The following is a 27,430-nucleotide window of genomic DNA, read 5'->3' as shown; positions in this document are numbered from 1 at the left end:
ATGAAAATACTTAGTCCTTTATACTTTGCTTTATGGTAGAAATTCATTCTACTTAGATAAGCCTGGCATATAGAAGAAAAATGACTTTGAGAAACGGTCAAAATTCTGTCTCATAAAGTCATTTATGATCTGTTTTTTTCTTATCTTTTCACTGCCAGTGCTCATTTCTCCCCAGATCCTTGTCACTCCCTGACCCAGACCTGCTGAATCTGCTCCTGCATAGAACCATTAAAAACAACGTCTTCGGTCCTTCAAGAGTAAATGTGCTATATGACAGAGAATATGCTCTCTGTTAGGAACACTGCTCACCTTACATATTCTCCCCAAGCTGAATTCTATCCCTGTAAAGGACACCCAAGCATAGCTATTGCCTCAATGGAAACCTTTTTGTGAACTTTCTGAGGTTGTGATACAAGCACTGCTGTATGCTCTGAGGGACTTTCTTCTTCTTCCATCATGGCGCATAGCTCACTGGACCTTAGCTCTTGCTTGATTGTTGATATTCCTTACCACATTGTAAGCCCCAGAAAGCCAAGGCTGGTATTTTGTCATTACAGGATCCTCAGAGCCTGGCTCCTATGAGGTGTTTAATAAATATTTGGTCATAGTCAGATAAAGTCCACTGGTGCATACGAATGCTTTTGTTTCCTTCATAATGTCCTGAGAACATCTAATCTTAAACCATATCTTTTTCATTTATTCATTCAGGAAGTCAACTACCCATTTATCCATTTAAAATGTTTTAATATATAGATATCAAGTAGATTTTACCCAGTTATTAGAGTCAAGATCCTGGTAACATATTGGGGAAAACTACACAAATAGCACTTCTTGCAGAACTTTGAATAAATGTTATTTATGACTGAGTATAGCACGTGGCACAGCCACCCTCAGTTACTAGACACAGACCAAAACAACTAATACACTCCAGGCAGGGTGCTAGGCAGTGGGGGGATAAAGATAAGTAGGAAACTGCTCCTGTTCTCCAAGATCTCATAGTTCGTGAGGAAAACAGTCAGGCAAACTAATTAATATAACATAGCATATGTATTAAAAGAAAGAGAGAGAAACATAGTGTTTTAAGAGCATAGAAAAGACTATGTGAGAATCAGAGGAGCCTTCACTGAGGATGTGATACTTGTGCGGAGTTTTAAGGAAAGAGAAAAGACTCCCTGAGTGCAAAAGGGTTCCAGGCAGAAGCAATAGCATGTGAAAAGCATGAAAAGATAAAAGAGCATAGCATAGTCATGAAACTGTGAGTGTGTTAACCAGCTCCATGGCAGACTGGCAAGGGAAGATTCTTGTCACAAGGCAGCAACTTGATCATCAGAGGCCTTATGTGCCAGCAAGGAATTTTTAATTTAATCTCTTAGTCTAAAGGAGTTTTGCACAGACTTTAAACATGGAAGTAAATTAATCAAATTCAAATTAAAAAAAAAAGTCTCTGGAAGGTTTAAGGAGACTTAAATAGAAGAGTGTTTCCCAATATCTTGGAATTGGAAATTATTTCAAGTGATATGTAGTTTGGGCATTGAATGATGTAGAATTCTGGGGGGGGGGGGGAGATGTTTTTGCTTTGTTTGTTTTTTACATATTCTCTTTCCATGTTTTTATTAATAAAAGAAAAAGCATCTGTTAAGTGTAGGTTCTGGATTCAGAGCACCTAGGTTTAAGTCTTTGCTCTATTATTAATTATCTTGAATAAGTTATTTGTAGTCTGTGCCTCAGTTTCCATAACTGTAAGATGAGGTTCATAAAAATAGTATCTACCTCATCAGATGGTTACAAAGATAAATGAATTAAATTTTAGAACAGAACCTGACCAGAAAAGCATTTAACAAATGTTAGCTATTATTTTTAACTAGTATTATTATACTGATTTTTTTTAAGTTGATTTGCTTATTTTGAGAGAAAGAAAGAGTGTGCATGAGCAGAGGAGAAGCAGAGAGAGAGGAAGAGAGAGACACTCAAGCAGGCTCTGTACTGTCAGTGCAGAGCCCAATGAGGGGCTTTATCCCATGAACCGTGAGATCATGACCTGAGCATAAATCAAAAGTCAGACACTTTAATGACTAAGCCACCCAGGTGCCCCCCCCCTTTTTTTTTTACCTTCTATTATGGCAAATGAAACCACGTATAGTAATAATTTAAAACTTCCTGTTAAGGGGCATCTGGGTGGCTCAGTCAGTTAAGCCTCTGACTTCGGCTCAGGTCATGATCTCACAGTTACTGAGTTCGAGCCCCATGTCGGGCCCTCTGCTGATAGCTCAGAGCCTGAGCTGTGTCTGTGTCTCCCCCTCTCTCTGCCCCTCCCCTGCTCATGCTCTGTCTCTCAATAATAAATAAACATTAAAAAAAATAAAACTTCCTGTTAAATAGACTTACTTGATTTTAAAGAGCAAATTATTCTAAACAATACTCCTAAGGAAATAATATAACATGAAAACTTCAAAAAATTCAGAGAATACACAGGTATGGCAAATCGGTGAAAATAATATATATATATGAAGGATTGAGATAAAAAGAAGCGATACTAGATGCAGGCATTGAGAAAGCGAGAAAGGTTAAGAGTTCAAATTAAGATCAGAGTAGAAAAGGTGAAGAAGGAAAAGGATTAATGAAATATTTAGAAGGTTGAATTGACAATACTTCCTTGATCCCCAAATCTAGGATAGCACCTGGCACGTGGTAAGAACTCAACAAATATTTTCTGTGAAAAGGTAAATAAAATAGGTAAGGAAACAATAAAGAAAAAGTCTAAGATATCTCATAGTTTTCTAGTTTGAATATTTGGGTAGATGGTGATGTTAAAGAAAGTAGAGCAAGAGAAGTAGGACCCAGAAAGATGATAATGAGTTAGCATAGGATGTGAGGAGTTTGAATTTTTCAGTAAAAATCTAGACGGACATGTCTATTAATTTACCAGCAACTCAGGACAAATGTCTTGGGTACACATAGAGATTTGGAAGCTATCAATCTTTAATTCCATGTTCCTTTTTAAAATTTTTTAAAAATTTCTTAATGTTTTTATTATTTTTTAAATTTTTTAAAAGTTTTATTTATTTTTTTGACAGAGACAGAACATGAGTGGGGAAGGGGCAGAGAGAGAGGGAAACACAGAATCTGAAACAGGCTCCAGGCTCTGAGCTGTCAGCACAGAGCCCAACATGGGGCTCAAACTCAGGGACTCCAAGATCATGACATGAGCTGAAGTCATGCGCTTAACCAACTGAGGCATCCAGGCACGTCTCAATTCCATGTTCTTAAGCATGTCTGTTTTTCCTTCATGAATGAAACAGGAAGAAAAGAAAGAAAAATAGGGATGGTTTAGATAGTGTCTCTATCAGTCAGAATTCTGCAAAGAAACAGAATCAACAAGGTATGGATTTATACAGTAAGAGATTTATTTTAAGGAATTGGCTCACCTGACTGTGGAGGCTTTGTGAGTCCAAAATCTCATCAAGGAGGCTGGGAGGCTCAAGATTCAGGAAAGAGTTACAGTTCTGGATCAAAAGCAGTCTGCTGGAAAACCAGGAAGAGCTGATGATGTAGGTCCAAAGGCAATCTGTTAGAGGATCCCCTTTGCTCAGGGGAGTGAGCTTTTTGTTCTATTCTAGCTTTCAATTGATTGGATGAAGCAATCTGCTTTGCTCAAAGTCAGTGATTGAAATGTAAATCTCATCCAAAAATGCCTTCACAGAAACATTCCAGAATATTGTTTTGCCAAATATCTGGGCACTGTGGCCCAGCCAAGTTGACACACAAAATTATTACAGTGTGTGTGTGCATACTCTTGTCTTACTTTATACAAATATATCTTGCATGTAGAGCTCAATGTAGTAGCAAAATTCATAATAGTCACTAGTGGTATGGAAGAAAATCCCCTTAGGAGTGCAATGGCCTTCATTCTTAGGTGTCCTCAGAAAAAGAAGAATGGAACATTTTCTGTGTTCTTGGGACTACTTGAGCTATTACCTGCTGGAGTTGGAAGTAATTCTCCTTCACACTAGACAGAAGGATCAGGATAGGTATACATACAATTGCCAAAGCCTCTGTATAATGGAGTAGTAAGGATTAATACAGAGAATGTCTTGCCCAAAACAAAACTACAGCCCAATACGTCCCTTTCCATTTCCACTTTACAGCTTGAACAATGGAGCAGAAATTTCACTCCAACAAGTCTTTGGTGCACAATTTTTAGTAATTAAATTATAGTTAAGACCAATCTTCTATGTTCTTGATAACGGTCAAACCAGGTTTTATACCAAACTTCATAGTCAATGAAATAAAGCAGAATTGATAGACCTAAAAGAATAAATATCTTCAAATGGCCTTTGTCCTTACCACATACAGACAATTATTGAGCTAGAAAAGCTCTTCCATTAAAAAATGCTTATTAAGAGTGTAGAAGACCTATGAAAACTCATTCTGCAAATGCACATAAAATTTGAAAGTGTTACAGTAACACATTGTAAAACCACTTTAGAAAATACTACAGTTTTCTCAAAATTTATAATCAACTTGGAGATTATAAAAATACTTTATAATCTTGCATTGCTAAAAATAGTCTCCCTAAAGCAGGGCTTCTGTTTCTGGTACATTCCCAATGCAGTCCTCATGAGATCTGATGCATTAAGGCTCTGGATGCTTAGTAAAAACCATGAAGGGAAAATAAATAAAAAAAGAAAAAAAAACCCATGAAGGATCATTGGTTCCTCAAATGAGCTTCTGACTAATTCCATCTTACGTAAGATACATTTTCCAATACCTGTAAGTATGGTCAACACTGTTACCCCACACAATGACTTATGACTTCTGTTTTTCCAGTGAAGAATTCTAGTGTTAAGTATAGTCTTTGCATTCCAAAAACAACATGGCTTTTCAATTAAAAAAAAAAAAATGCCTGAAGTTTGTACTGCAATTTGACATACGTCAACATGTCCGAAAATTTTCCCACATTTTAACTCAGTAATAATGTTAAATACTGGTCTAAGAATATATCATGGATTTCTTAAATTGCACATATGAGTGAAATCATATGGTATTTGTCTTTCTTTGATGGGCTTATTTCATTTAGCATAATACTCTCTAGCTCCATCCACATAGTTGCAAATGGCAAGATTTCATTCTTTTTTATGACTAATATTCCATTGTGTGTGTGTGTGTGTGTGTGTGTGTGTGTGTGTGTAATATATACAGCATATCTTCTTTATACATTCATCTGTCGATGGACATTTGGGCTCTTTCTATAACTTGGCTTTTGTTCACAAAACAGTCATGGGGGGGGGGCGGGAAATGAAAACCAAGAAAAGGCTCTTAACTATAGAGAACAAACTAAGGGTTACCAGAGGGGAGGTGGGCATGGGTAGGGGTTATATAGGGGATGGGGATAAAGGAGGGCACTTGTGATGAGCACCGGGTGTTGTATGTAAGTGTTGAAACACTAAATTGTACACCTGAAATGAATATTAACTGTATGCTAACTGCAATTTAAATAAAAACTTTCTTTTTAAGTTTACTTATTTATTTTGAGAAAGAGAGTGTGTGCATGCGTGCACAAGCAGGAGAGGGGCAAAGAGAGAGGAGAGAAAATCGCAAGCAGTCTCCACCTTGTCAGTGCTGAGCCCAACCGAGGGCTCCATGTCATGACCACGAGATCATGACCTGAGCTGAAATCAAGAGTTGGACGCTTGACCAACTGAGCCACCCAGTTGTCCCTTAAATAAAAACTTAAAAAATAATATAATGTGGGACTGAGGGAATTTTTATATATAATCATTCCAGCATTATTTATAAAGGTGTTTTTTTCTTTTAGATGTGGATTTGTAATCAAAAGTTAAAGAAAATTTGGCTTATAAATGATCTGAGACAAAAGTAACTAACCAAAAATGGAGGAATAGTTAAAGGAATGATGTATCTATGAATACAACCATAAAAATTTATGTTCACAAAGACTTCATAATGGAATGTTAAATTACCTAAAAAAGGAATGGAAAATGCATTATACAGCAGTTGTATATAATTATGTAATTTAAATATTTAAAGCCTATTAATAAAAAATAGTCATGAGGGAAAACAGCAAAATAAATTCTGCATCAATTTTCACTTTTTTCTATTTCTAGATATTTTCCACATTGCATCCACTGTACACACATTGCTCTTAAAATGGAGGGAAAATATCATTTTATTAAGGGAGGTGGGGGAAGAAAGAGAACAAGCCCAAGGTTTGGGTGGGGGGAAATTTGAATGAAGCTCAAGTATGCATCGGCCCCCACTCAAGGGCTCAAGTCTGTTGACAGAGAGGATGGCATTCAATATTCCCTGCCAAGTGTTATTCTCAAGTGGAATTTGTACTTGTCCTTTAAGCTCCCTCTGAGCTTGGTATCGAGAAATAATAACGAAAAAGAGGTGTTTTCCTATTGCTCTAACTCTCGTCAGCAAATGCTGTTGCTCTCCCTGAGTCAACCCTCTCCAACACAGGTTTCTAATACCTGTAGCCTGTTTTGGGGCAAGGATACACATTTTAGCCAAAGAATTCAAACATGATTATCATTAGTGCTTATGCACTTCTTATGATATAATCCTGCAGGAGTCCTTTGTCAGGTGCTGGTTAAATATACACCCAGTGGCTGGGGAAAGACTCTTCCCTTGCATCTGGGGTAAACAAAAAGATAAAGATCACTCAGGGTTCTTTGTAAACCACAGGAACCAAACAACCAAAATTGGTTGAAAAGTGAGTCCTTTACAGAAGAAAAGCTAATCATGCCTCCTGAAGGATAACAACCAGGATGGCCCTGAATTTTCCATCAGAACCTCTTGAACAATCCCTTTTTTTGAGAACTGCCATCTGAATGACTCAGCTTCCATGTCCAAATTTCAGTCATTTCACTCGTGATTAAAATTCTTGGGGGGAAAATATGAAAGGGCTGCCTGAGACCATGTGCTGATTCCTTTAGCCAGAAGAAAACTCCACCAGGATCTCACATAATAGATGGGAGCTATTTCCCAAAGGCAAGATGTATGTTGGGCCTTGCCCTAGATGGTCTAGTTTATATCTGTTTTGGGGAATAACTATAAATAGCTTCATTTTCACTCACCGAAGAGGCCAAGTTTGGATAATAAATTGCATGATCACCCTACACAAAGGGAAAGTAGGGCATTGTTACCAAAGAAGACGAAGCGATGCTGAACAGATGAAAATAGTTACCATTAGAATGAAACTATTAGAAAGAGCTGAAGCAAAGTGTTTGCTCCCAATCTCTCAGGTCGGAAGATAAGAATCAGAGTCAAAAGCCCTTATCAGTCTTTTGCTTCTGACTCCACCATAAAATTAACATTCTTATACTCATTGCCTATGTGTTGAATTATTATGACTTTAACCCAATAGTTCCATCTCCTTGTCTTCCTATGTCCTTGCAGCTAAATCCCTACATGTTCAAGTGTTCTATTTTACTGCTGCTTTTTTCGCTTAATTGGTGCCCTCCTGCTTTCCAACATAGAATGCTAACATCCATTCACCCAGCTGGAGGAGGGTCAGGGTGATACCAGATCCAATATTCCCCAAAGCATGTGTAGGATGGTTGCTGTATCCCTGCTGCTGACTAATAATAAGGAGTCAAAAAGCACCTTTTGATTCTGATTTCCTCCGAGAGGCTGTTCTACAAGTATGGGGTCAACTTAAAGGAAAAGGGTTTTTGTTTAATATTTTCTCCTTTCATTAGAGCACTTAAATTACTTTCTTGCAAACTCTGCTTGTTACCTAAATGTACCAGCACTTTTGTTACCTAATTAGCTTTCTTATCAGAATTTCAACCAAAAATAACAAGAAATGTAATAATGATAAGGTATTCTGCCCCCTCAAAAATAGATTTCCTTTCGCGCTTTATCTCTTGGTGCTGTTCTGGCTTGTTTAATTAAAGTATCAGAAATTATTAGACTCAAATTATTTCTTGATCTAGTACTCAAATTCTCCTGAAAAACTGCTTCTTTTGCCTCAGTATTTAAACCTTTATCAGTGTGAGGCAGATGAGTTTCTACATGTATGCAACAGGATTCATGTCATACAATAGAAGTTTGGAGGAAAAGCCTAATTAGCCTCTAAATAATTAGACAAACAAATCAGATTTGGCTATGCTGGTCTACCATGAACATTTAAATACTTGTGTCTCCTCTCCCATGCTCCCCGATCATCAAAATGAACAACATTAATGTGCAAAAAGAGTATGAAACTTCAGCGTGGAGTTGTGAAATTCAAAGCAAAGATCTTATTTATTTTTTCATTAGAGGGTTGGGAGTAAAAAAAAATCACCAAGTTCAAAACACTAACAAAAGTTGTATTCAAGGAGGGTAGTCATGTCTGTTACAGACTTTGAAATAACGGATGAAGAAATATCCTTAAATCACCGCACTGAGAAGGAGAAAACTATAAGACATATTGGCTATTTCTCTTCATCATACTCTGTGAAAAAAATTCGGGTTAGAATCTGTTTGTTTCTGGTGGAGCTGTGTGAGAGGTTCATTTTCTTTGAAGTCGTCTGCAATATGATCCCCTTTTGCACTGTCAAGCTTGGCTACCTCAATTACCAGGCAGCCATTTTGAACTTGTGTTTTATTGGAACTTCAATACTTACCCCTGTGTTTGTGGGATGGCTTGCTGATGTCCGTCTAAGAAGAAACAAACTGGTATATGTTTGCTTATGTCTACATTTTCTAGGTGAGTGTCCTCTTCTGACTGGACTGTTTTGCAACTTAATTGAATAGCTTTTTGGTAGAGTTTTCACTTTCTATTATCCTTATCTTGCTGTTAGCCTAAAATGTGATAAATGAAGAGTATTGTTTCAATTTATACTATTCTTTGTATTATTTGAGGGATGCTAGTAAACATCTGTGCATATGTGTGAGTGTGGATGTGTGGATGCTTTGATACCTATATCGTTGCACTGATTATCTTTTATAATAATTACCTCTTTATGTGTCTGTCTTCTGTGCTTCAAATGTGCTCCTTTCCCCCTTCCTGCCCCAAGCCCAAATTCGTGACAAATTCTATGTGAAACCTGAAGTTCACTTGCTTCACAACTACAATGAAATGTGCTAAGAAGGGTTTTGAAGTTCACGTAGAATAATTGAGGATGTTTTCATCAAAAGGTGGCTTTTAATTAGCCATATAGTAATTAAGATTGCATATGCAGGCATGATTTCTATATTATGAACTATGGCTATATGCTAAACAAATGAATGAATTCAAGCACTACACTGTGCTTCTTTATATAGAGAAAAATAAATAATCTACACAAGTTTGGGAGTCAAGGGATTGTGAGAAATGTTGGGGAGATATCAAGATTGTTTGATACGGTATAGAGAATAAGTTGATGAACAGTCTGGAACTTGGGGCTGAAAAGTTATGTTGTTCTTCTGGACAACAGAGTCACTGAAGATATAATTAAAACATTTGGGAAATGTTTTTCTTCAATAAAAAGGATAGACAACCACAGTGACAGGTTTTGTACAGGGAGACCAGAACACCTCAGAGGATAGTCTAGGAGAGGTGTCAATCCAGGAGAGAACATGGAAAAAAAAAAACCATTAAAACTTGGCTACTAAATAAGAGAATATGATGGAAAAACAAACATTAACTCCAAGTTTCTGAGCTGAGGAACTTAGGAAGGTAGTATGCAATTCACCATTAGTGAGAAGTGTAGCAGAAATGTAGTTTTGGGGGAACAGGGGAAGAGATAAATGAGGAAGGGGTGGATATCAGGTATCCAACATATCACCCGATTTCCAGCAGGTGATCAATTACCTTCACCATTCATCCAATAGAGTGTGATTTAAACATAACTTCTTCACTGCTCCAGTTTTGTTAAATAAAAACAAAGCCACTGCATGGCAAATATTCAGTCAACATTCAACAAACATTCCTCAGTGACCACTTTGTGCCAGGCATTGTCCCAGGATCTGGGAATGCAACAGAGGAGGAATGCAGTCTCTTCTCTGTTGGAGTTGACTTTCCGAAGAAAGAGAAACGTAAACAAGCTAATGACATTATGCCAGGTGCTCAGTACTGTTATGATGAAAAATATGGCTCAGTAAGGGGACAGGGGAGACTAAACAGTGACATGGTTACTATTCTGTATCTGGGAATGTTTTCTTTTTTTTTTTTTTTTTTTTTTTAAATGTTTTTTTTCAACGTTTATTTATTTTTGGGACAGAGAGAGACAGAGCATGAACGGGGGAGGGGCAGAGAGAGAGGGAGACACAGAATCGGAAACAGGCTCCAGAATCGGAAACAGCCATCAGCCCAGAGCCCGACGCGGGGCTCGAACTCACGGACCGCGAGATCGTGACCTGGCTGAAGTCGGACGCTTAACCGACTGCGCCACCCAGGCGCCCCAGGGAATGTTTTCTGATAAGGAGACATTTAGGCAAGCATCTGAATGGTTTCTCTTCTGAATTTGCTAAGAGACCACACCCATAGATTTTGGTAACTTCTTATTTAACATGGTAATTCCTATCAGTCTAAATTCTTGTGTAAGCCATCAGACTAGGACTGAAGTCCCAATTTTAGAATTTGACCAACAAAAGACCTACGTCAACTCCATAACCATTCATTTTCTTACTAAAAGCTATTTCCTTGGCCCCCACTCATAGCTGCCATCAAATTCCAACCAGCCACTGAGTATCAGAGGTTCTATCAAAAATGTGTCTTTTATTTCCAATGTTAAACCTTAGCTCAAAACTGCAGATTGCTTTTTCTTGATCATTACAATGGCCTACTTACTGGTCTATCAGTATGACTCCAATCCATATACCTTTCTACTAACAACATTGACTTCCTCAGCCAATAAATCTATATATTGGCTGTATTATCTAAAAAAACAAAATCCAACTTAGTACAAAAGAACCTTTACAATCTGTCCCAAATTTACCTCTCCAGACTTTTGTGTCAATATGTGACCTCAACCATGCTGAACTTCTTGTCTACTACCCTTCTTTAAAAATTTTACATATGCTTTTTTGTATGTCTGAAATTTTCAACCTTCCTTTATGTTTCTGCCCCATATCCAAGACTTGAAAAATCCTGTCCTTCCTTCAAGACCCATGTTGTTCACTTCTCTGTGCTCACCCATACTCTAATCAAACCTCTATAATTTCATTTAGCACATTATAATTTCCACCTCTATGTCTGTCTTCTCTGATGGACTCATTAGCTTCTGGAGAGGAAATCCAGCCGCACGACCTAGCAGAGGAGATAGCACATCTTGGTGTTTTACAAAGACCTGTGAAGTATGTGTGCTGATTATGTAGTGCACAATAGCACACATCAAAGAGGAGACTTTCTATCATACGTGTAATAGACTTGTATCTTTATTACATCAATTTTACCACAGATAAAAATAAAGTTTTGATCCAATGAAATCAACATATTTTCTCAAAAGATGGAAGCAAAGCATCTTTCTAATGTACACAAAGGTAAAAGTGTTTTGTCTTTAGGGATGCCTGGGTGGCTCAGTTGGCTAAGCATCCAACTCTTGATTTCAGTTCAGGCGATGATTTCATGCTTTGTGAGCTTGAGCCCCGGGTCAGGCTCTGCACTGACAGCATAGGATTCTCTCTCTCCTTTCTCTCTGCCCCTCCCCTGCTTGTGAGTGCTCTCTCTCTCTCTCTCTCTCTCAAAATAAGTAAACAAATGTATATTTTTAAAAGTGTTTGTCTTTAAATATATGGTTGCTGCAAGAAGTAACTTCTCTGCCCATCCCCTTTGGGTGCCCTTAGCCTAGCCAGGCCTCACATCACCCTTCCAGAGACAAGTGGACTGATGGCAGAGAAAAAGCAGTTGGTATCACATCTGGCCAAACTTGACAGGAAACATCTCAACCTCAGTAATCTAAAGGGCCCACTCTCATGATAAATCAATTTGTTACCAAGCAGCTATTGAGTGCATATATTCTTCACATTATAAAAGCCATTGTAAGAGGGAGATAAAATATTAGACCTAAGTTTTGCCTTTAGGAGCTTATAGTCTAATTGAGAAAATTAACCACACAAAACCACCATGTAAAAATTTATACCAAAAATATGAAAGCCAAATTAATCTAAAAAATGGAAGACGAAAGTAACAGGGAGAAGCATTTTTCACTAATCAAATTGATAAGTAAATAGATAAATAAATAAGATGATTTGACCACTTGATGGGAATTCCAAAAAGAGGCAGATAACATCACGGTTACTCTGTAACATTGGGCAAGTCACTTAACCTCACTAAATCTGATCTATTTTTTTTGAAAAATTGGAATAAGAGAAAATCTACCTCTGACATCACAAAGCTTTTCCAGGATGAAACAATATAATACATATAATTGCTTTGCAGAATTTAAAGAGCTTAGCAAAAGTATGAAATTTCTATCAAACAAGGAAAGTGCTCAAGTGTGGTCCCTGCGAGATGGAAGTGAGAAGGCTTGACTGGCCCCCAGCCCTGTCACTTCCTGTCTTTCCCTCCTCTAGGCTTGCACTGCTTCACCCACCTCACCTTCTTACCTCTGTGTGTGCCGAGATGGCTCTGCCCAGCTGCCTAAGTGAGAGAAATCAAAGGGCATTAAAAGGAGAAAGAGAGTAGGAAAGGAAAAGAGACTCTGTTCTTCTTACAATCTGATAATGTTCTCCTTAAAACATTTTCTTTAGCAGGCTTTTGACATGTCTGAGATCTTCGGGTTTTCTATCACTCTAGTGACCGAGAACAAATAACCCTTACTAACAGTGGTTGGCTCTGGGGCGTGAGATTACAGGCATCTCTAGCTTCTCATATGACATATTTCCAAATTCTGTTAAAATGGACATGATTTGCTTATACATCTGAGAGAAAAGATACGTCAAATTTGAGAGGGGAAAGAACTAGGCCTCTGGATTCATTAAAAGACATATTGAAGGGAGTTTTCACATTTAGAAAAATCATGCTATCTCCAGAATCGCAGTGACTAACAAATATTTTGATAAGACAATCACACAATGATGCTACTTTCAGAGTTAAAACCTTATTTATAACATGGTCTGGTGATTCAGTTGGTCTGTGCCATATTTATTCTCCTTTTTTCTCTCTCTACAGGCACTGTTTTATTATCTGTGGTTGCTTTTCCCTTGGAAGATTTCTATATAGGCACACACCATATGATTAACAATATACCAACAAAGGAGCAGAACAGGCTGTTTTACATGGCACTATTGTTCATCTGCCTTGGCACAGGAGGAATGCGAGCCATCATTTGTCCACTGGATGCTTATAGCCTTCAGGAGTATGGATCCCAGAAACAAATGTCTTTTTTTAACTGGTAAGTAGCACTGGCTAGAAGAGAAACAAGGTTTATGATGTTCCTCTCCCTCCTGGGATTTCTCATTGTTTGCTCTCTGGTACCCTGTTGATGGTAGTAATTCAGTTTTTGTCATTGACTGGGTTGGGTAAGTGAGGACGTGACAATGCCTGTGACAATGATTCAGCCAGGAACTGTGGGAGCCTATGAGTCAGGTACAGACCACCACAGCTTACCAGCACCTTCCTGAAATGCAATGATAAATTAATCTTCCAAATAAACAAGTGGCTTATCATATTAAATACAAGGTGGCTTTGGAGCCAAACAGGCCTGGGTAGAAGTCTCAACTCTACTTAACACAAGCTATCTGACCTTGGTCAAGTCATTTGTTCTTTATAAGTTTCAGTTTAATCATTTATGGAGGGTTATAATGATACCTCTTCTTGGGTTTTATTAGAGGTAATAATGTGTGCATTGTGGGCAGAGAACCTGGCACATCATAGGTGGTCAATAAATGGTAGCTGTTGTTAGTTATGTCTACACTGTAGCAGACTAATGTGGCAGAGGTTATAAATGCACAGGTTAGTGCAGAGAAGATAAAAAGTATTTTACAATTTGTTGAATTGCAGTTTACAATTTTTATATTTTACAAATTGTAAATTTTTTAAACGTGTTGAACACAATTTGAATACAATTTGTTGAATTATATTTTACAACTTGTTGAAACATCAACCAGTACCTCTGTCTTGCATCCACTTCACCTCTAACACCTAAAAGAGTTTGAATTCCATGAAAATCTAACTACTTTCTGTAAATCTTTTTCTCTTTCAGTGAGTTCTTACACAGCTTTATGTGGTTTTAGAATCAATTTTTGTTATCGAATACAGATTCAAAAAAATAAAATTTGGATCTTAAAGTAGAGCATTTCAGCATTTACTAGCAAATTTTGTTGTTATTATTACTCATCAGTGGAATATCAAGTAGATCTGAGATACATTCTTTTGTTCCCCTGTTTCTGTGAAATGATTTGCCAACATTTTTTCTAAATATTCTGTCTTTCCATCAATGTTAGCAAGGGGAAAAAGCAATGTACAGACAGAATCAGACAAAACATTTAAAGAAAATTCATATTAAAATCATTAAATTAAAAAATTTAGAATCAATAATCTAGGTATATATAACCATGTAACTATCCAAGGCAGTTTCTTCCTTCCTTCCTCCCTCTCTTTTTCTTTCTCTCTTTCTCCTCCCTCCTTTCCTCCTTCCCTCCCTCTTTCTTCCTTCCTTTCTTTCTTTCTTTTTTTCTTTCTTTCTTTCTTTCTTCCCAGTTATATTAATATTACAAAGCACTCAGGCCTGTTTTGGATTCAGTCCAAACGTCAGAAAAAAATGCAGTTTTACCAAGGGTGGAAGGAACTCTTTACTTCCTTATAGCAAATTCTGCCTCCTTGACCTGCCCAAAGGAGAAAGAAAAATCCTTCTTTTTTATTCTATTCGGAGGTTTTAATCCTTAATTAGCAACATCATTTTGATTAAATAAGACTCTGGAGGATTAAGACTGGAGAGCAATCAGTTGTTCTGAAAGATAGCTCTGGAGAATTTATTGTACTGTGGTCTTAGTCATTCAGAGTTGTGTTTAATCAAAGTGACATTTCTCAGTGTTGATTACAAAGGAGACATTATATGAATGAAATATTTCCTTTGGGAAAGGGGGGGACTCCCAATGGGTTTGTACTTTAGGCCTTTAAAAGGGGGATGGGGAGCAGGGTGAAAATGAATTTCTGCAGCCGGGAGGAGCAAGGCCAAATTTAGGATGAACACATTTCAATTTGGCTTCTTATTATTTCCTAATTTCACTAAAATCTCTAATAGAAAGAATCATGCAGAATCTTTAAAACCTAAAGTTAAAGCACCTAGAAATGTGCATGAGGAATCAAGGTGTTACTCTTTCATGTTATAAAGGACCCCCCTGGAAGGTAAGCTTCTTGAAGGCTGAATCTGGTTATTTCAGTTTTTTGATTTTTGTTTTTTTGGTTTTAAGTTCCTAAAACCAAGCTACAGGAAAACTATGAGCAACTGCTTTTTGTAATTTATAGAAAAGAATGTTAACTCTATTGCTGTATATACTGCGGGGGCTTGTGGCAAGATGGACAGGGATCCAACTGGGCAGCCGGCAAACTGATGGGATCCTGGCTCTGTCAGAGGAGTTTTATGCTTTTCAGCAGGTCCCTTAACCTCTCAGAGCACCAGTCCCTCATCCACAAAATGGAGTTACCTTGGAGGGCTGTTTTATAGCTTATTTGATATAAAGTATCCTAGCACATCACAGGTATTCAAATTAGGGTAGCTGTTACTATAATTAAATGACGAGTAAGTCCTCAGCTAAAATCGTTGTCTAAATTCTGGGTAAGAGGGAACCTGTTTAGGAGGAGGCCATCTTTAAATGGGCAGCACATTAATTTAAAATCTATTTCTCCAAGTCAAAAGTGTGTCGAGAAATTACAAGCTTGGTTAATATAATGAATTTCAGTAGTATCTTTAAAAACCAGCATACCACTTGAATCTGTAACCACTTGAAGGCTGCATCCAGTTCTATTTTCAGCACAGATGTCAGATGTTCCTAGTTACAGGACCTTTAATGAGACGTGTCATTGCATCTATACCACCTAAAGCTTCCCAATGATCATGTTAAATAGTATAGACTGGAAGTCTCGAGCACTGAAAGCCCCACTTCCGAGTGGAGCTGCCAAGTGTAGGTGAGAAAACCACTCCCAGCCAACATCACCATCTGGTACTGGATCTTCCTCAACTATGTACCTTATTGAAAGAATATAGCTAAACTCCCTGAAATCAAGAGGCATACTAATCTGCCAACATTCTTGTGCTGTTATCTAGATTAGAACCTGGCTCTTCCAGCATTTTCCAAAATCTGAGGTGTGCAATTAAGAGTTACCACACTGGAGATCATCTAGGTAAATACACCTGTGCAGAATCTTTTCTGGAAGCAAAAAGAAAGGTGGATAATTAAGTCTGTCTATAACCATAATTTTAAATTCTACTGCAATTAACTTCAAATCTTGCTTCCACATTTCTCTAGTTACTTCACCTGATAATTTGCATCCTATCTGCATATCATAGTCTGTTGCTAACCAGTTACCAGAGTGAATTATACATGATTTGAAAGTCCAAATAGAATATTGGTGGAGTTCTTCAAAAAGTCTAGAGACTGACTTATTCCATCCCAGAAATTTTGAATATCTAGTACTCAAATTTATTCTATATAATATTTGTTTCCCACTAAAATATTCTGATGTTAATACTTACTTGAATTTAATAACTTTTATCTTAGGGAAACACCAGAGATAAAAATTTGTTATCCCACGGAATGTTTTTTCGGAAGCTGTTTAATATTTACTTGAGTGTTGTTTGAAAGCAGCGATTCTCAATCCTAGATGTACATAAAAGTCACCTGAGGAATCTTAAAAATACTGATTCCTGGGGTGCCTGGGTGGCTCAATTGGTTAAGTCTCTGACGTTAGCCTAGGTCATGATCTCACCGTTACCAGTTTGAGCCCCACATTGGGTTCTGTGCTATCAGCTCAGAGCCTGGAGTCTGTGTCTCCCTCTCTCTCTGCCCCTCTCCCACTCATACTCTCTCTCTCTCTCTCTCTCTCAAAAATAAACTTGAAAAAAAAGACATACTGATTCCTGGGCCTTGACATCAAAGGTTCCAAATATATTGGTTTGAGGTGAGACTGAGAGACCAGAATTTTTTTTTTTTTTAAGCTGCCTAAGTAGTCAGGTTTAAGAACAACTGCTCTCAAGCAATTGCCTACTTTTAAGAATCACTTAAGGGCTTTATTTAAAAATGTTTTCCAGACCCCACCCACAACCACTTAGATCAGAATTTCCTGAAAGCATCGCTAGGGAATGTACACATTTATCAAGTGCTTCGGAATTGTGAAAACAATTCCAGAAGTTTGAGGGAAAGGAATTCCAATGTGGTCTAGGGATACCTTGCAAAGATATGAAACTAAACATTGAGCACACACACTGGATGCCACGCGGCTTTGGAAAGTTTTGATGATTCATAGCAATTTTTCACCACACCTAAAAATCTATCTGAGTGAGAAAATCTACATGATCCTTGAGAAGAGAAACAAAATATGAATCTACTTTATTCTGCAGTAGTAAAATCATAATTTATGAAGTACATTTCAGCCATCAAAATCAAAGCAGTTTGTGGAATAACTGTATTAATATTCAAAATATCATGTGAATTACATACTGAGAAATAGCCTGTAAATAGCTTTAAGAGAATCACTGGGTGCCTGGATGGCTCAGTTGGTTAGGCATCCAGCTTTGGATCAAGTCATGATCTCACAGTTCTCCTGTGTTTGAGCCCTGCATCAGGCTTCACGCTGACAGAGTGGAGCCTGCTTGGGATTCTCTCTCTGACCCTTCCCTGCACACTTGCATGCTCTCTCTCTCAAAATAAATAAATAAAGTTTTTAAAAAATATACAAAAGAAATCTTCCAAACTTCTATTTGCACGGGTCCTACTCAAGTTTAACAAATGCTACCCACCTACTCTTATAACAATAGGCACCGCCTTTAACTTTGCCAAAGTTGTAAGCTTTCAGGAAATACACTCAGAATTCCTCTCCAACATACAATTGTGGAAACCAAAGAATATTGAGGAAAAGAAAGACAAATTTCTGACATGACTTACTGCTCCTGCTTTTTCTTAAAGCCTGAGTGGTCGCATTTAAAATTAGTAGGTACATGACTAGGGACTTATTTCCATCAGTAAATATGCGATAGTCTAAAGTTTTTAAGGAAATAAGAAAATGATACACAGGAGCAACTGTGGATGAGAGTAAGTTAAAAGAAGGAGAGGCAGGGAGAGAAAGAGTGAAATATTCTCCTAAATTTCTTATTTAAAAATATACCTTTTACTTTAATCATACTATCTCTTCACCAAAATCAATATCTTCCTTTATTAAATTTCCTCTTCTTTAACTGCAGCGTTGAAAAAAAAGTATGGATAAACAATAAGACCTGTAAAAATTCCATTTGATCTTTCTTTCCCCAAATTCATGGCTACCAGAGTGTTCTCTGAAGTACTTCAATGGGCCAATGTTTCTACTAAAAGAAGCAAACTTTGACAACAGCCATCCACCAGGGTTTCAGTGCCCAAGTGTTTCCTTGACACTTCCGAACAGTTCAATTCTATCCCATTGAAGAGCCACCAACCCCCCGGCGAATTATCTCAATATTGTTCAGTACAGAATAAAATGTTCTCCCTGAACTCCGTAAATTGTCCACTACCACCATGAACACCTGAAAGCTTTCCTCCCCTCTTGGTATATTCTCAGGTTAAGAAAAACCATTTCAAACCATTTCCCCTAAAATCACTTACAATAACTCTGAAGTAGGTGAAACTTGGTCCGTCTAAGACATGACAAAATATTCAAGCGACTCTAATAATGATTACTAAATAAGGGAAGGCAAATATTTAAAAGAAATAATCTCAAAAGGATTGCTGAGGTTTTAGCAACAAGTTTTCCCCCCTTATTTGTATTCAATACCATAGGATCGTGAAGACAAAAAAAAATCAGATTTCTATGTACTCCCCATTATTTGCAGTTCCCAGTCTGTATTTAAAAGTAGACTAAAGAAACATATTTTTACTGCTGCTTTCAATTTTCCTTAATCACTGGTATTTATTTTGCTTTAGTGCTTTGCTCTCTGACTTTCTGTGTGAGAGGTGCTTTATATACTCAATTTGCTAGTGAGCTATGAGATGAAAGGAGTCTTAATGGTGAGTTTGAAGATGGTAGATTTTTATTTCTCTTATTTTTTTTACAGTTGATACATATACAATTTCCCCCTTAATTATCTATGGCTTATCCTGTCCATGGATCAATAAAGACATATATAAAATATGCCTGTACTAGGTAATTCTTTCAGAAAATTACACAATCAAATAGGTCGGATGGCATCTGTTAAAATACATGGAGTACTTTATGTGAAATCTCTTCCTATGCCTAGATATTCAGCACTATAATTCTTTTGTTTCTAACTACCTTTCACAAGATTTAAGTCTTGGAATAATTGTAATTTTCTTTGACCTTCTTTAGAGTAATTTCGTTTACATCACCATGTGGTGTTTAGAAGGGCCACACGATGTCTTCTTGGATTTTCTCAGCAACATTTAACATTTAAAAAAAGGGGGGGTTTCCTAAAGATTGAAAGAAATATAACAATGCTTGCGGCTCCAGCTTCTCTCGGTTGCTGACAGCCACAGCTCAAGTGTGCAGCATGAAAGGATGACCGGAGGCTGAGCCTAGGGACTCTCCCCAGTTGTCCTACAAAACTCTGTGTGTCTCACCTGCATCGTGACAAGTTTCCATTAGTGGACGATAGTGAACCAGTTTCCTCAGCATGGCCATGTTTCATGTTCGATTACTTTCCCAGGTCAATTATTCAGTTTATTGTTCTATGTTGTTGTTTGATCAGTTGATTTTTTTATGACATGCTGTGTTATTCATCAAATACTTATTTACTAGTCTTTTATTGTGGGCCTAGAGCTGTGTGGCCCCCTTGGCATTACCTATAGCAAGTATCCAGTATCCAGTCTTCTCTCTCTCCTCCTCCTTTAGATTAGTTCTAACATTTTCCTTTCTCCTCAGACCTTTAATATCCCTTTCCCGTAGCCAGTCCTGCCTGGTGACTCTCTTTTCACTTAGAGGGGATAAAAAGGAAATAGAGGAGAGGCGAGGGAAGAGCGGGGGAAGGGGAGGAAAACAGGAGGGAGACAGGGAGGGAGGGAAAAGGAAGGAAGAGTGGATCAATTAGAACAAGTAGAGGAAATGCCAAAGGATGACCCATAGTGGTCATACTCTTGACAGACCCATCCCCCAGAGTTTGGGCACAACCTGTGACCTGACTCCACCCAACAGAATATGGCAGAGATGACAGGGTATAAATCCTTGATTATGTCGCTATATGGCAAAAGTGAAGGGATTGTGTGGTGTAATTAAAGTTTCTAATCATTTGATTTTAAATTAATCAAAGAAGAGATTATCCCGGAATACTGCATAGGCCTGATCTAATCAGGGAGGCCCTTTAAATCTTAATGATAATGTTAAGTGTTCTAAAACTTAGATCTATTAGTGTTTGCCCAATTGAAACATTTACCCAAACTCATAAAACTATATATTTAAACAGGTATTTTACTGTATTTAATTCTACCTCAGTAAATGTTTTAATTTAATGTTAAGACCCCCGCTCTGCAATGTGATTCTAACAATGTATTCTAATAATTCATTAGACCCAATGGAAGGTTGACAGGCAGAGATTAACTAGCAAACCAGACTGCTAGTTTAGGTACTTATTTGTAATACTATTCATTGGGAAGAAATACCAAAAGTTTTATTCAAATGACAGTTGTGTCTTTGGTTTAATGCATTGTCCAAATAAACCTGAGTTTGCCCATACTTTGAAAAGTGGAATAAATAGGAAGATTCAACTCTTTAACCATGCAGCCTTTTTCGGATTCATTAGGCATATTCAGTGAAGTATTGTGTATGGCTTCTCTAACACCACAACACATAGATGAGCGGTTGCTGTAGAGACTATATGGCCTGCAAAGCCTAAAATATTTACTATGAGGCCTTTGCAGAAAAAGTTTGTCAACTTCTACTTTAGATAAGAGAACACATTCTTTCCACGTGTAATCTCAAAAGGAATGAAACACAGATGACAAAATTGGTTAAGACTCCATAGCTGATATGTATACACTTACTAAGAAATCTAATAAACAATATTTGAAAATTCTAGTTCAGGGGCGCCTGGGTGGCTCAGTCGGTTAAGCGTCCGACTTCAGCTCAGGTCATGATCTCACGGCTCGTGAGTTCGAGCCCCACGTCGGGCTCTGTGCTGACAGCTCAGAGCCTGGAGCCTGTTTCAGATTCTGTGTCTCCCTCTCTCTCTCTGACCCTCCCCCATTCATCCTCTGTCTCTCTCTGTCTCAAAAGTAAATAAACGTTAAAAAAAATTCAAAAAAAAAAAAAAAGAAAATTCTAGTTTAGCCAACATGCCACAATTTTATAGCTTAAATGTATATACAAGCGGGAGGAGCGAAGATGGCAGAACAGCATGGAAGTTTTTTGTGTGTTTCGCATCCATGAAATACAGCCAGACTAACACTAAACCATCCTACACACCTAGAAAACTGACTGGAGGATTAACACAACGATCTGCACAAACTGAACCACAGAATTCAGTAGGTACATGGCATGGAGAAGTGAACATGGGGAGCGAGAGGCGCAGGAAGGGAGGTGGTTTTGCCAGTGGAGAGAGGATGGAGACTGGGGGGGGTCGAGAATATGGGAAAAGCACCCCTCCCCAAAGCAGCTGGAGAGAAAGTAGAAAATTGGAAACAGCTGCAGGGACTAAACTAAAAAAAGGAGAAAGGAGAAGGTTTAAATTCCATTAAGACTGTAAACAAGGGGAGTGCAGAGTCTGCAACTCCACAGCTCCATATGTGGCGGTGCTCTGGTGGGAAGGGAGAATCACCTGGAACAGAGTGGGACCCGGGAGGATCTCGGGCCACATGGGGAAAAACGGTTCACTGCTAGAAGGACATTTGGTAGAGACAGTTGAAGCCACCTGGTCCCAGCAGACCCCAGAGGGTGGCCACATTCTCTGGTGCTGGAACAATGTCATTAAGGGTGAAGCCTGGTGCCAGATGTGTGTTGTGATCTTCCATAATCCCTGAAAAACTGCTGCTACACCATCTCATGAACATTTTGGGGGGCAGGCTGGCACCTGGCTGCAGTCTCGGGGCACTGGCAGCAGCAGGGTCCAGCAAGCATTCCAGGGTGCAGCCGACACTCAGCCATTGCTCATTCGGCCATTGCTCGGTAAGACCCTCCACAGAGGGGCAGAATGGGTCAAAGCTGCAGTCCTTCAAAAGTAAGGGGCTTGGGAAAGCAGCCACATATGAGACAAAACTCAGGAGAGAGGTACTGCCAGGGGCCTGGTCACAGAGAGTGAAAAAGCAGGGAGTGGACGAAAGCTGAAGACAGACAACAGGTGCGTGATTGCTGATCTGGGAGAACAGACTGAGTGCTGGGTGGCACCATTTTCACCCCTCTGGCACATATGCATACGCACCTACAGGCACTTCAATAATCCACCTCAGTAGGCTAGCAGCGCCATCTAGTGGAAAGCAGAGCCGTTACACTGAGCCCTGCCCAACTGGGCCAACCTTGCTCTTCAAGAACACAAGTCTCACCATCTACTTAGTATATGGACTATAAAGCGATACCTAGACTGACTTTTAGGGGAAAAAGAAGTAATTTCAGTCCTACTTCAATCTGTTAGTAGGCCCATCTATTCAATTTTCTTTATTTTTTTTTTCTCTTTTACACTTCTTTTTCTTGAAAACAGAAAGAGAGGGGCGCCTGGGTGGCGCAGTCGGTTAAGCGTCCGACTTCAGCCAGGTCACGATCTCGCGGTCCGTGAGTTCGAGCCCCGCGTCGGGCTCTGGGCTGATGGCTCAGAGCCTGGAGCCTGTTTCCGATTCTGTGTCTCCCTCTCTCTCTGCCCCTCGCCTGTTCATGCTCTGTCTCTCTCTGTCCCAAAAATAAATAAACATTGAAAAAAAAAATTTAATAAATAAAAAAAAAAAAAGAAAAGAAAACAGAAAGAGAAAAAATTCATTTTTATTTTCAACTTTTATTAAAGATATTTTTCTTTAATTTTCATTACTATATTTTTTACTTTTGTTTAAATTTTTTTAATTCTCTTTTAAATCCATCATTTTATTTTAGTCTACTTCACTTATTCACCTTTTCAAATTTTCAAACAATCGCCTTTTTTTCTTTTTCTTTTTTTCTCTTTCTCTTTTCTTTTCTTTTTCTTGAATGCAGAAAGAGAAAAACTTCATTTTTACCTTCAATTTCTATTAAAAATATTTTTTAATTTTTTACTATATTTTTTGCTTTTATGTAAATTTTTTTAAAATTCTATTTTACTTCCATCATTTTATTTTGGTCTACTACAGTGTATTGACTTTTTCAAATTTTCAAACGATTTCTTTTTTTCCTTTTTTTTCTTTTTTCTTTTTTCTCTTTTTTTCTCATTTCTTTTCTTTTTCTTGAATATAGAAAAAGAAAAATTTATTTTTATGTTTAATTTTTAATAAAAATATTTTTCTTTAATTTTTTTCTATGTATTCTCTACTTCTGTGTATATTTTTTCAAATGCTATTTTACCTCAATTCTCTCATATTAGTCTACTTCAGTGTATTCATTTTCTCAAATTCTCAAATGGTTTCCTTTTTTTTTCTCTTTCTTCCCCCCCGCCCCACTTTTTTTCTCTAATCTGTCAAACCACTTTCAACACCCAGACAAAAAAACACCTAAGATCTAGCATCATTTATTCGACTTGTGTGTGTGTGTGTGTGTGTGTGTGTGTGTTTAATTACTTAATTTTAATATTTTTTAATTTTAATTTTTTAATTTTAATTTTTCTACCTCATTCATTCCTTTTCTCCCTTCAAAATGACAAAATGAAGGAATTCACCCCAAAAGAAAGAGCACAAAGAAACGACAGCCAGGGATTTAACCAACACAGATACAAGCAAGATGTCTGAACCAGAATTTAGAATCACGATGATAAGAATACTAGCTGGAGTTGAAAATAGATCAGAAACCATTTCTGCAGAGACAAAAGAAGTAAAAACTAGTAAGAATGAAATTAAAAATGCTATAACTAAGCTGCAATTACGGATGGATGCAGCGGCAACAAGGATGGATGAGCAGAACAGAGAATCAGCAATATAGAGGACAAACTTACAGAGAATAATAAAGCAGAAAAACAGAGGGATATTAAGGCAAAAGAGCACGATTTAAGAATTAGAGAAATCAGTGACTCATTAAAAGGGAACAACATCAGAATCATAGGGGTCCCAGAAGAGGAAAAGACAGAAATAGGGGTAGAAGGGTTATGTGAGCAAATCATAGCAGAAAAGTTTCCTAACCTGGGGAAGGACACAGATATCAAAATCCAGGAAGCACAGAGGACCCCGATTAGACTCAAAAAAACAGACCATCAACAAGGCATATCATAGTCAAATTCACAAAATATTAAGGCAAGGAGAGAATCATGAAAGCAGCAAGGAAAAAAAAGTCCCTAACCTACAAGGGAAGACAGATCAGGTTTGCAGCAGACCTATGCACAGAAAATTGGCAGGCCAGAAAGGAGTGACAGGATATATTCAATGTGCTGAATCAGAAAAATATGCAGCCGACAATTCTTTATCCAACAAGGCTGTCATTCAAAATATGAACGAGAGATAAAAGTTTCCCAGACAAACAAAAATTAAAGGAGTTTGTGACCACTAAACCAGCCCTGCAAGAAGTTTTAAGGGGGACTCAATGAGGGGAGAAAAGATGAAAAAAAATTTATATATATTTATATAAATATATATATTATAGTATATATTATATATATTATATTATATATAAATATATATTTTATATATATTTATATATATATATATATAAATATATCTCAAAAGCAACAAAGATCAGAAAGGACCAGAGAACACCATCAGAAATTCCAACTCTATAAGCATCATAATGGCAATAAATTCATATTTTTCAGGATTCACTCTAAATGTCAACAGACTCAATGCTCCAATCAAAACACATAGGGTAATAGAATGGATAAGAAAACAAGATCCATCTATATGCTGTTTACAAGAGAGCCATATTAGACCTAAAGACACCTACAGATTGAAAATAAGGGGATGGAAAACCATCTACCATGCTAATGGCCAGAAAACAAAGCTGGAGTAGCCATACTTATATCAGACAATCTAGACTTTAAAATAAAAACCATATTGGGGCACCTGGGTGGCGCAGTCGGTTAAGCGTCCAACTTCAGCCAGGTCACGATCTCGCGGTCTGTGAGTTCGAGCCCCGCATCGGGCTCTGGGCTGATGGCTCAGAGCCTGGAGCCTGTTTCCGATTCTGTGTCTCCCTCTCTCTCTGCCCCTCGCCTGTTCATGCTCTGTCTCTCTCTGTCCCAAAAATAAATAAACGTTGAAAAAAAAATTATAAAAAAAAATTAAAAAAAAATAAAAACCATATTAAGAGATGCAGAAAGGCATTATATCATAATCGAGGAGTCTATCCACCAAGAATACCTAACAATTGTAGACATTTTTGTGCCAAATGTGAAAGCACCCAAATATATAAATCAATTAATCACAAACATAAAGAAACTCATTGATAGTAATACCATAATAGTAGGAGACTTCAACACCCCACTCACAGCAATGGACAGATCATAATCAAAAAGCAACAAGGAAACAATGGCTTTGAATGACACACTGGACCAGATGGACTTAACAGATATATTCAGAACATTTCATCCTAAAGCAGCACAATATACATTCTTCTCCAGTGCACATGGAACATTCTCCAGAATAGACCATATACTGGGACACAAATAAGCCCTAAGTAAGTACAAAAAGATCGAGATCATACTGTGCATATTTTCAGACCACAATGCTATGAAACTCGAAATCAACCACAAGAAAAAATTTAGAAAGGTAACAAATACTTGCAGACTGAAGAACATCCTACTAAAGAATGAATGGACTAAACAAGCAGTTAAAGAGGAAGTCAAAAAGTATATGGAAGCCAATGAAAATGATAACACCACAACCCAAAACCTCTGGGACGCAGCAAAGGCAGTCATAAAAGGAAAGTATATAGCAATCCAGGTCTTCCTAAAGAAGGAAGAAAGATCTCAGATACACAACCTAACCTTATGCCTTAAGGAGCTGGCATAAAAAGAACAGCAAATTAAACCCCAAACCAGCAGAAGACAGGAAATAATAAAGATTAGAGCAGAAATTAATGCTATCAAAACCAAAAAAAACCCCAAAAAACAGTAGAACAGATCAATGAAACCAGAAGCTTGTTCTTTGAAAGAATTAACAAAATTGATAAAGCACTAGCCAGTCTGATCAAAAAGAAAAAGGAAAGGACCCAAATAAATAAATTCAAGAATGAAAGAGGAGAGATCACAAACAACACAGCAGAAATAAAAACAATAACAACAGAATATTATGAGCAATTATATGCCAACGAAATGGGAAATCTGGAAGAAATGGACAAGTTCCTAGAGACATATACACTACCAACACTGAAACAGGAAGAAATAGAAAATTTGAACAGACCCATAACCAGTAAGGAAATCGAATTAGTAATAAAAAATCTGCCAAAAAAACAAGAGTCCAGGGCCAGATGGCTTTCCAGGGGAATTCTACCAAACATTTAAGGAAGAGTTAACACCTATTCTCTTGAAGCTACTCCAAAAAATAGAAACGGAAGGAAAACTTCCAAACTCTTTCTATGAAGCCAGCATTACCTTGATTCCAAAACCAGACAGAGACCCCACTAAAAACGAAAACTATAGACCAATTTCCCTGATGAACATGGATGCAAAAATCCTTAACAAGATATTAGCCAACCGGCTCCAACAATAAATGTATTGTTGGAGAAAGAAAATTATTCACCACGATCAAGTGGGATTTATACCTGGGATGCAGGGCTGGTTCAATATCCACAAAACAATTGACGTGATTCATCACATCGATAAAAGAAAGGACAAGAACCATATGATCCTCTCAATAGATGCAGAGAAAACATTTGACAAAATACCGCATCCTTTCTTGAAAAAACCCTCAAGAAGTAGGGATAAAAGGAGCATACCTCGAGATCATAAAAGCCATATATGAATGACTCAACGCTAATATCATCCTCAATGGGAAAAAACTGAGACCTTTCCCCCTATGGTCAGGAACAAGACAGGGATGTCCACTCTCACCACTGTTATTCAACATAGTATTGGAAGTCTTAGCCTCTGCAATCAGACAACACAAAGAAATAAAAGGCATCCAAATTGGCTGGAGGAGGTCAAGCTTTCACTCTTCACAGATGACATGATAGTCTATATGGAAAACTCAAAAGATTCCACCAAAAAACTGCTAGAATTGATTCATGAATTCAGCAAAGTTGTAGGATATAAAATCAACACACAGA

General features: G+C 37.7%; 1 protein-coding gene across 1 annotated transcript in view; it reads left to right on the top strand.

The window, feature by feature from the left end:
* The first annotated feature begins 8,352 nt into the window (after positions 1-8,352).
* SLC15A5 (solute carrier family 15 member 5) overlaps positions 8,353-27,430 on the top strand; it is an 85,550-nt gene continuing 66,472 nt past the window's right edge. Inside the window, exons 1-2 of the mRNA XM_047866893.1 lie at positions 8,353-8,713; positions 13,100-13,322. Of these exons, the coding sequence (XP_047722849.1) occupies positions 8,353-8,713; positions 13,100-13,322 (584 nt within the window). The remainder of the gene's footprint in view (positions 8,714-13,099; positions 13,323-27,430) is intronic.

This window comes from Prionailurus viverrinus, chromosome B4 (assembly GCF_022837055.1).
Source record: "Prionailurus viverrinus isolate Anna chromosome B4, UM_Priviv_1.0, whole genome shotgun sequence".
Taxonomy (NCBI): domain Eukaryota; kingdom Metazoa; phylum Chordata; class Mammalia; order Carnivora; family Felidae; genus Prionailurus; species Prionailurus viverrinus.
The sequence above is the reverse complement of the archived record's forward strand: the minus strand, read 5'-3'. Positions and strand labels throughout refer to the sequence as shown.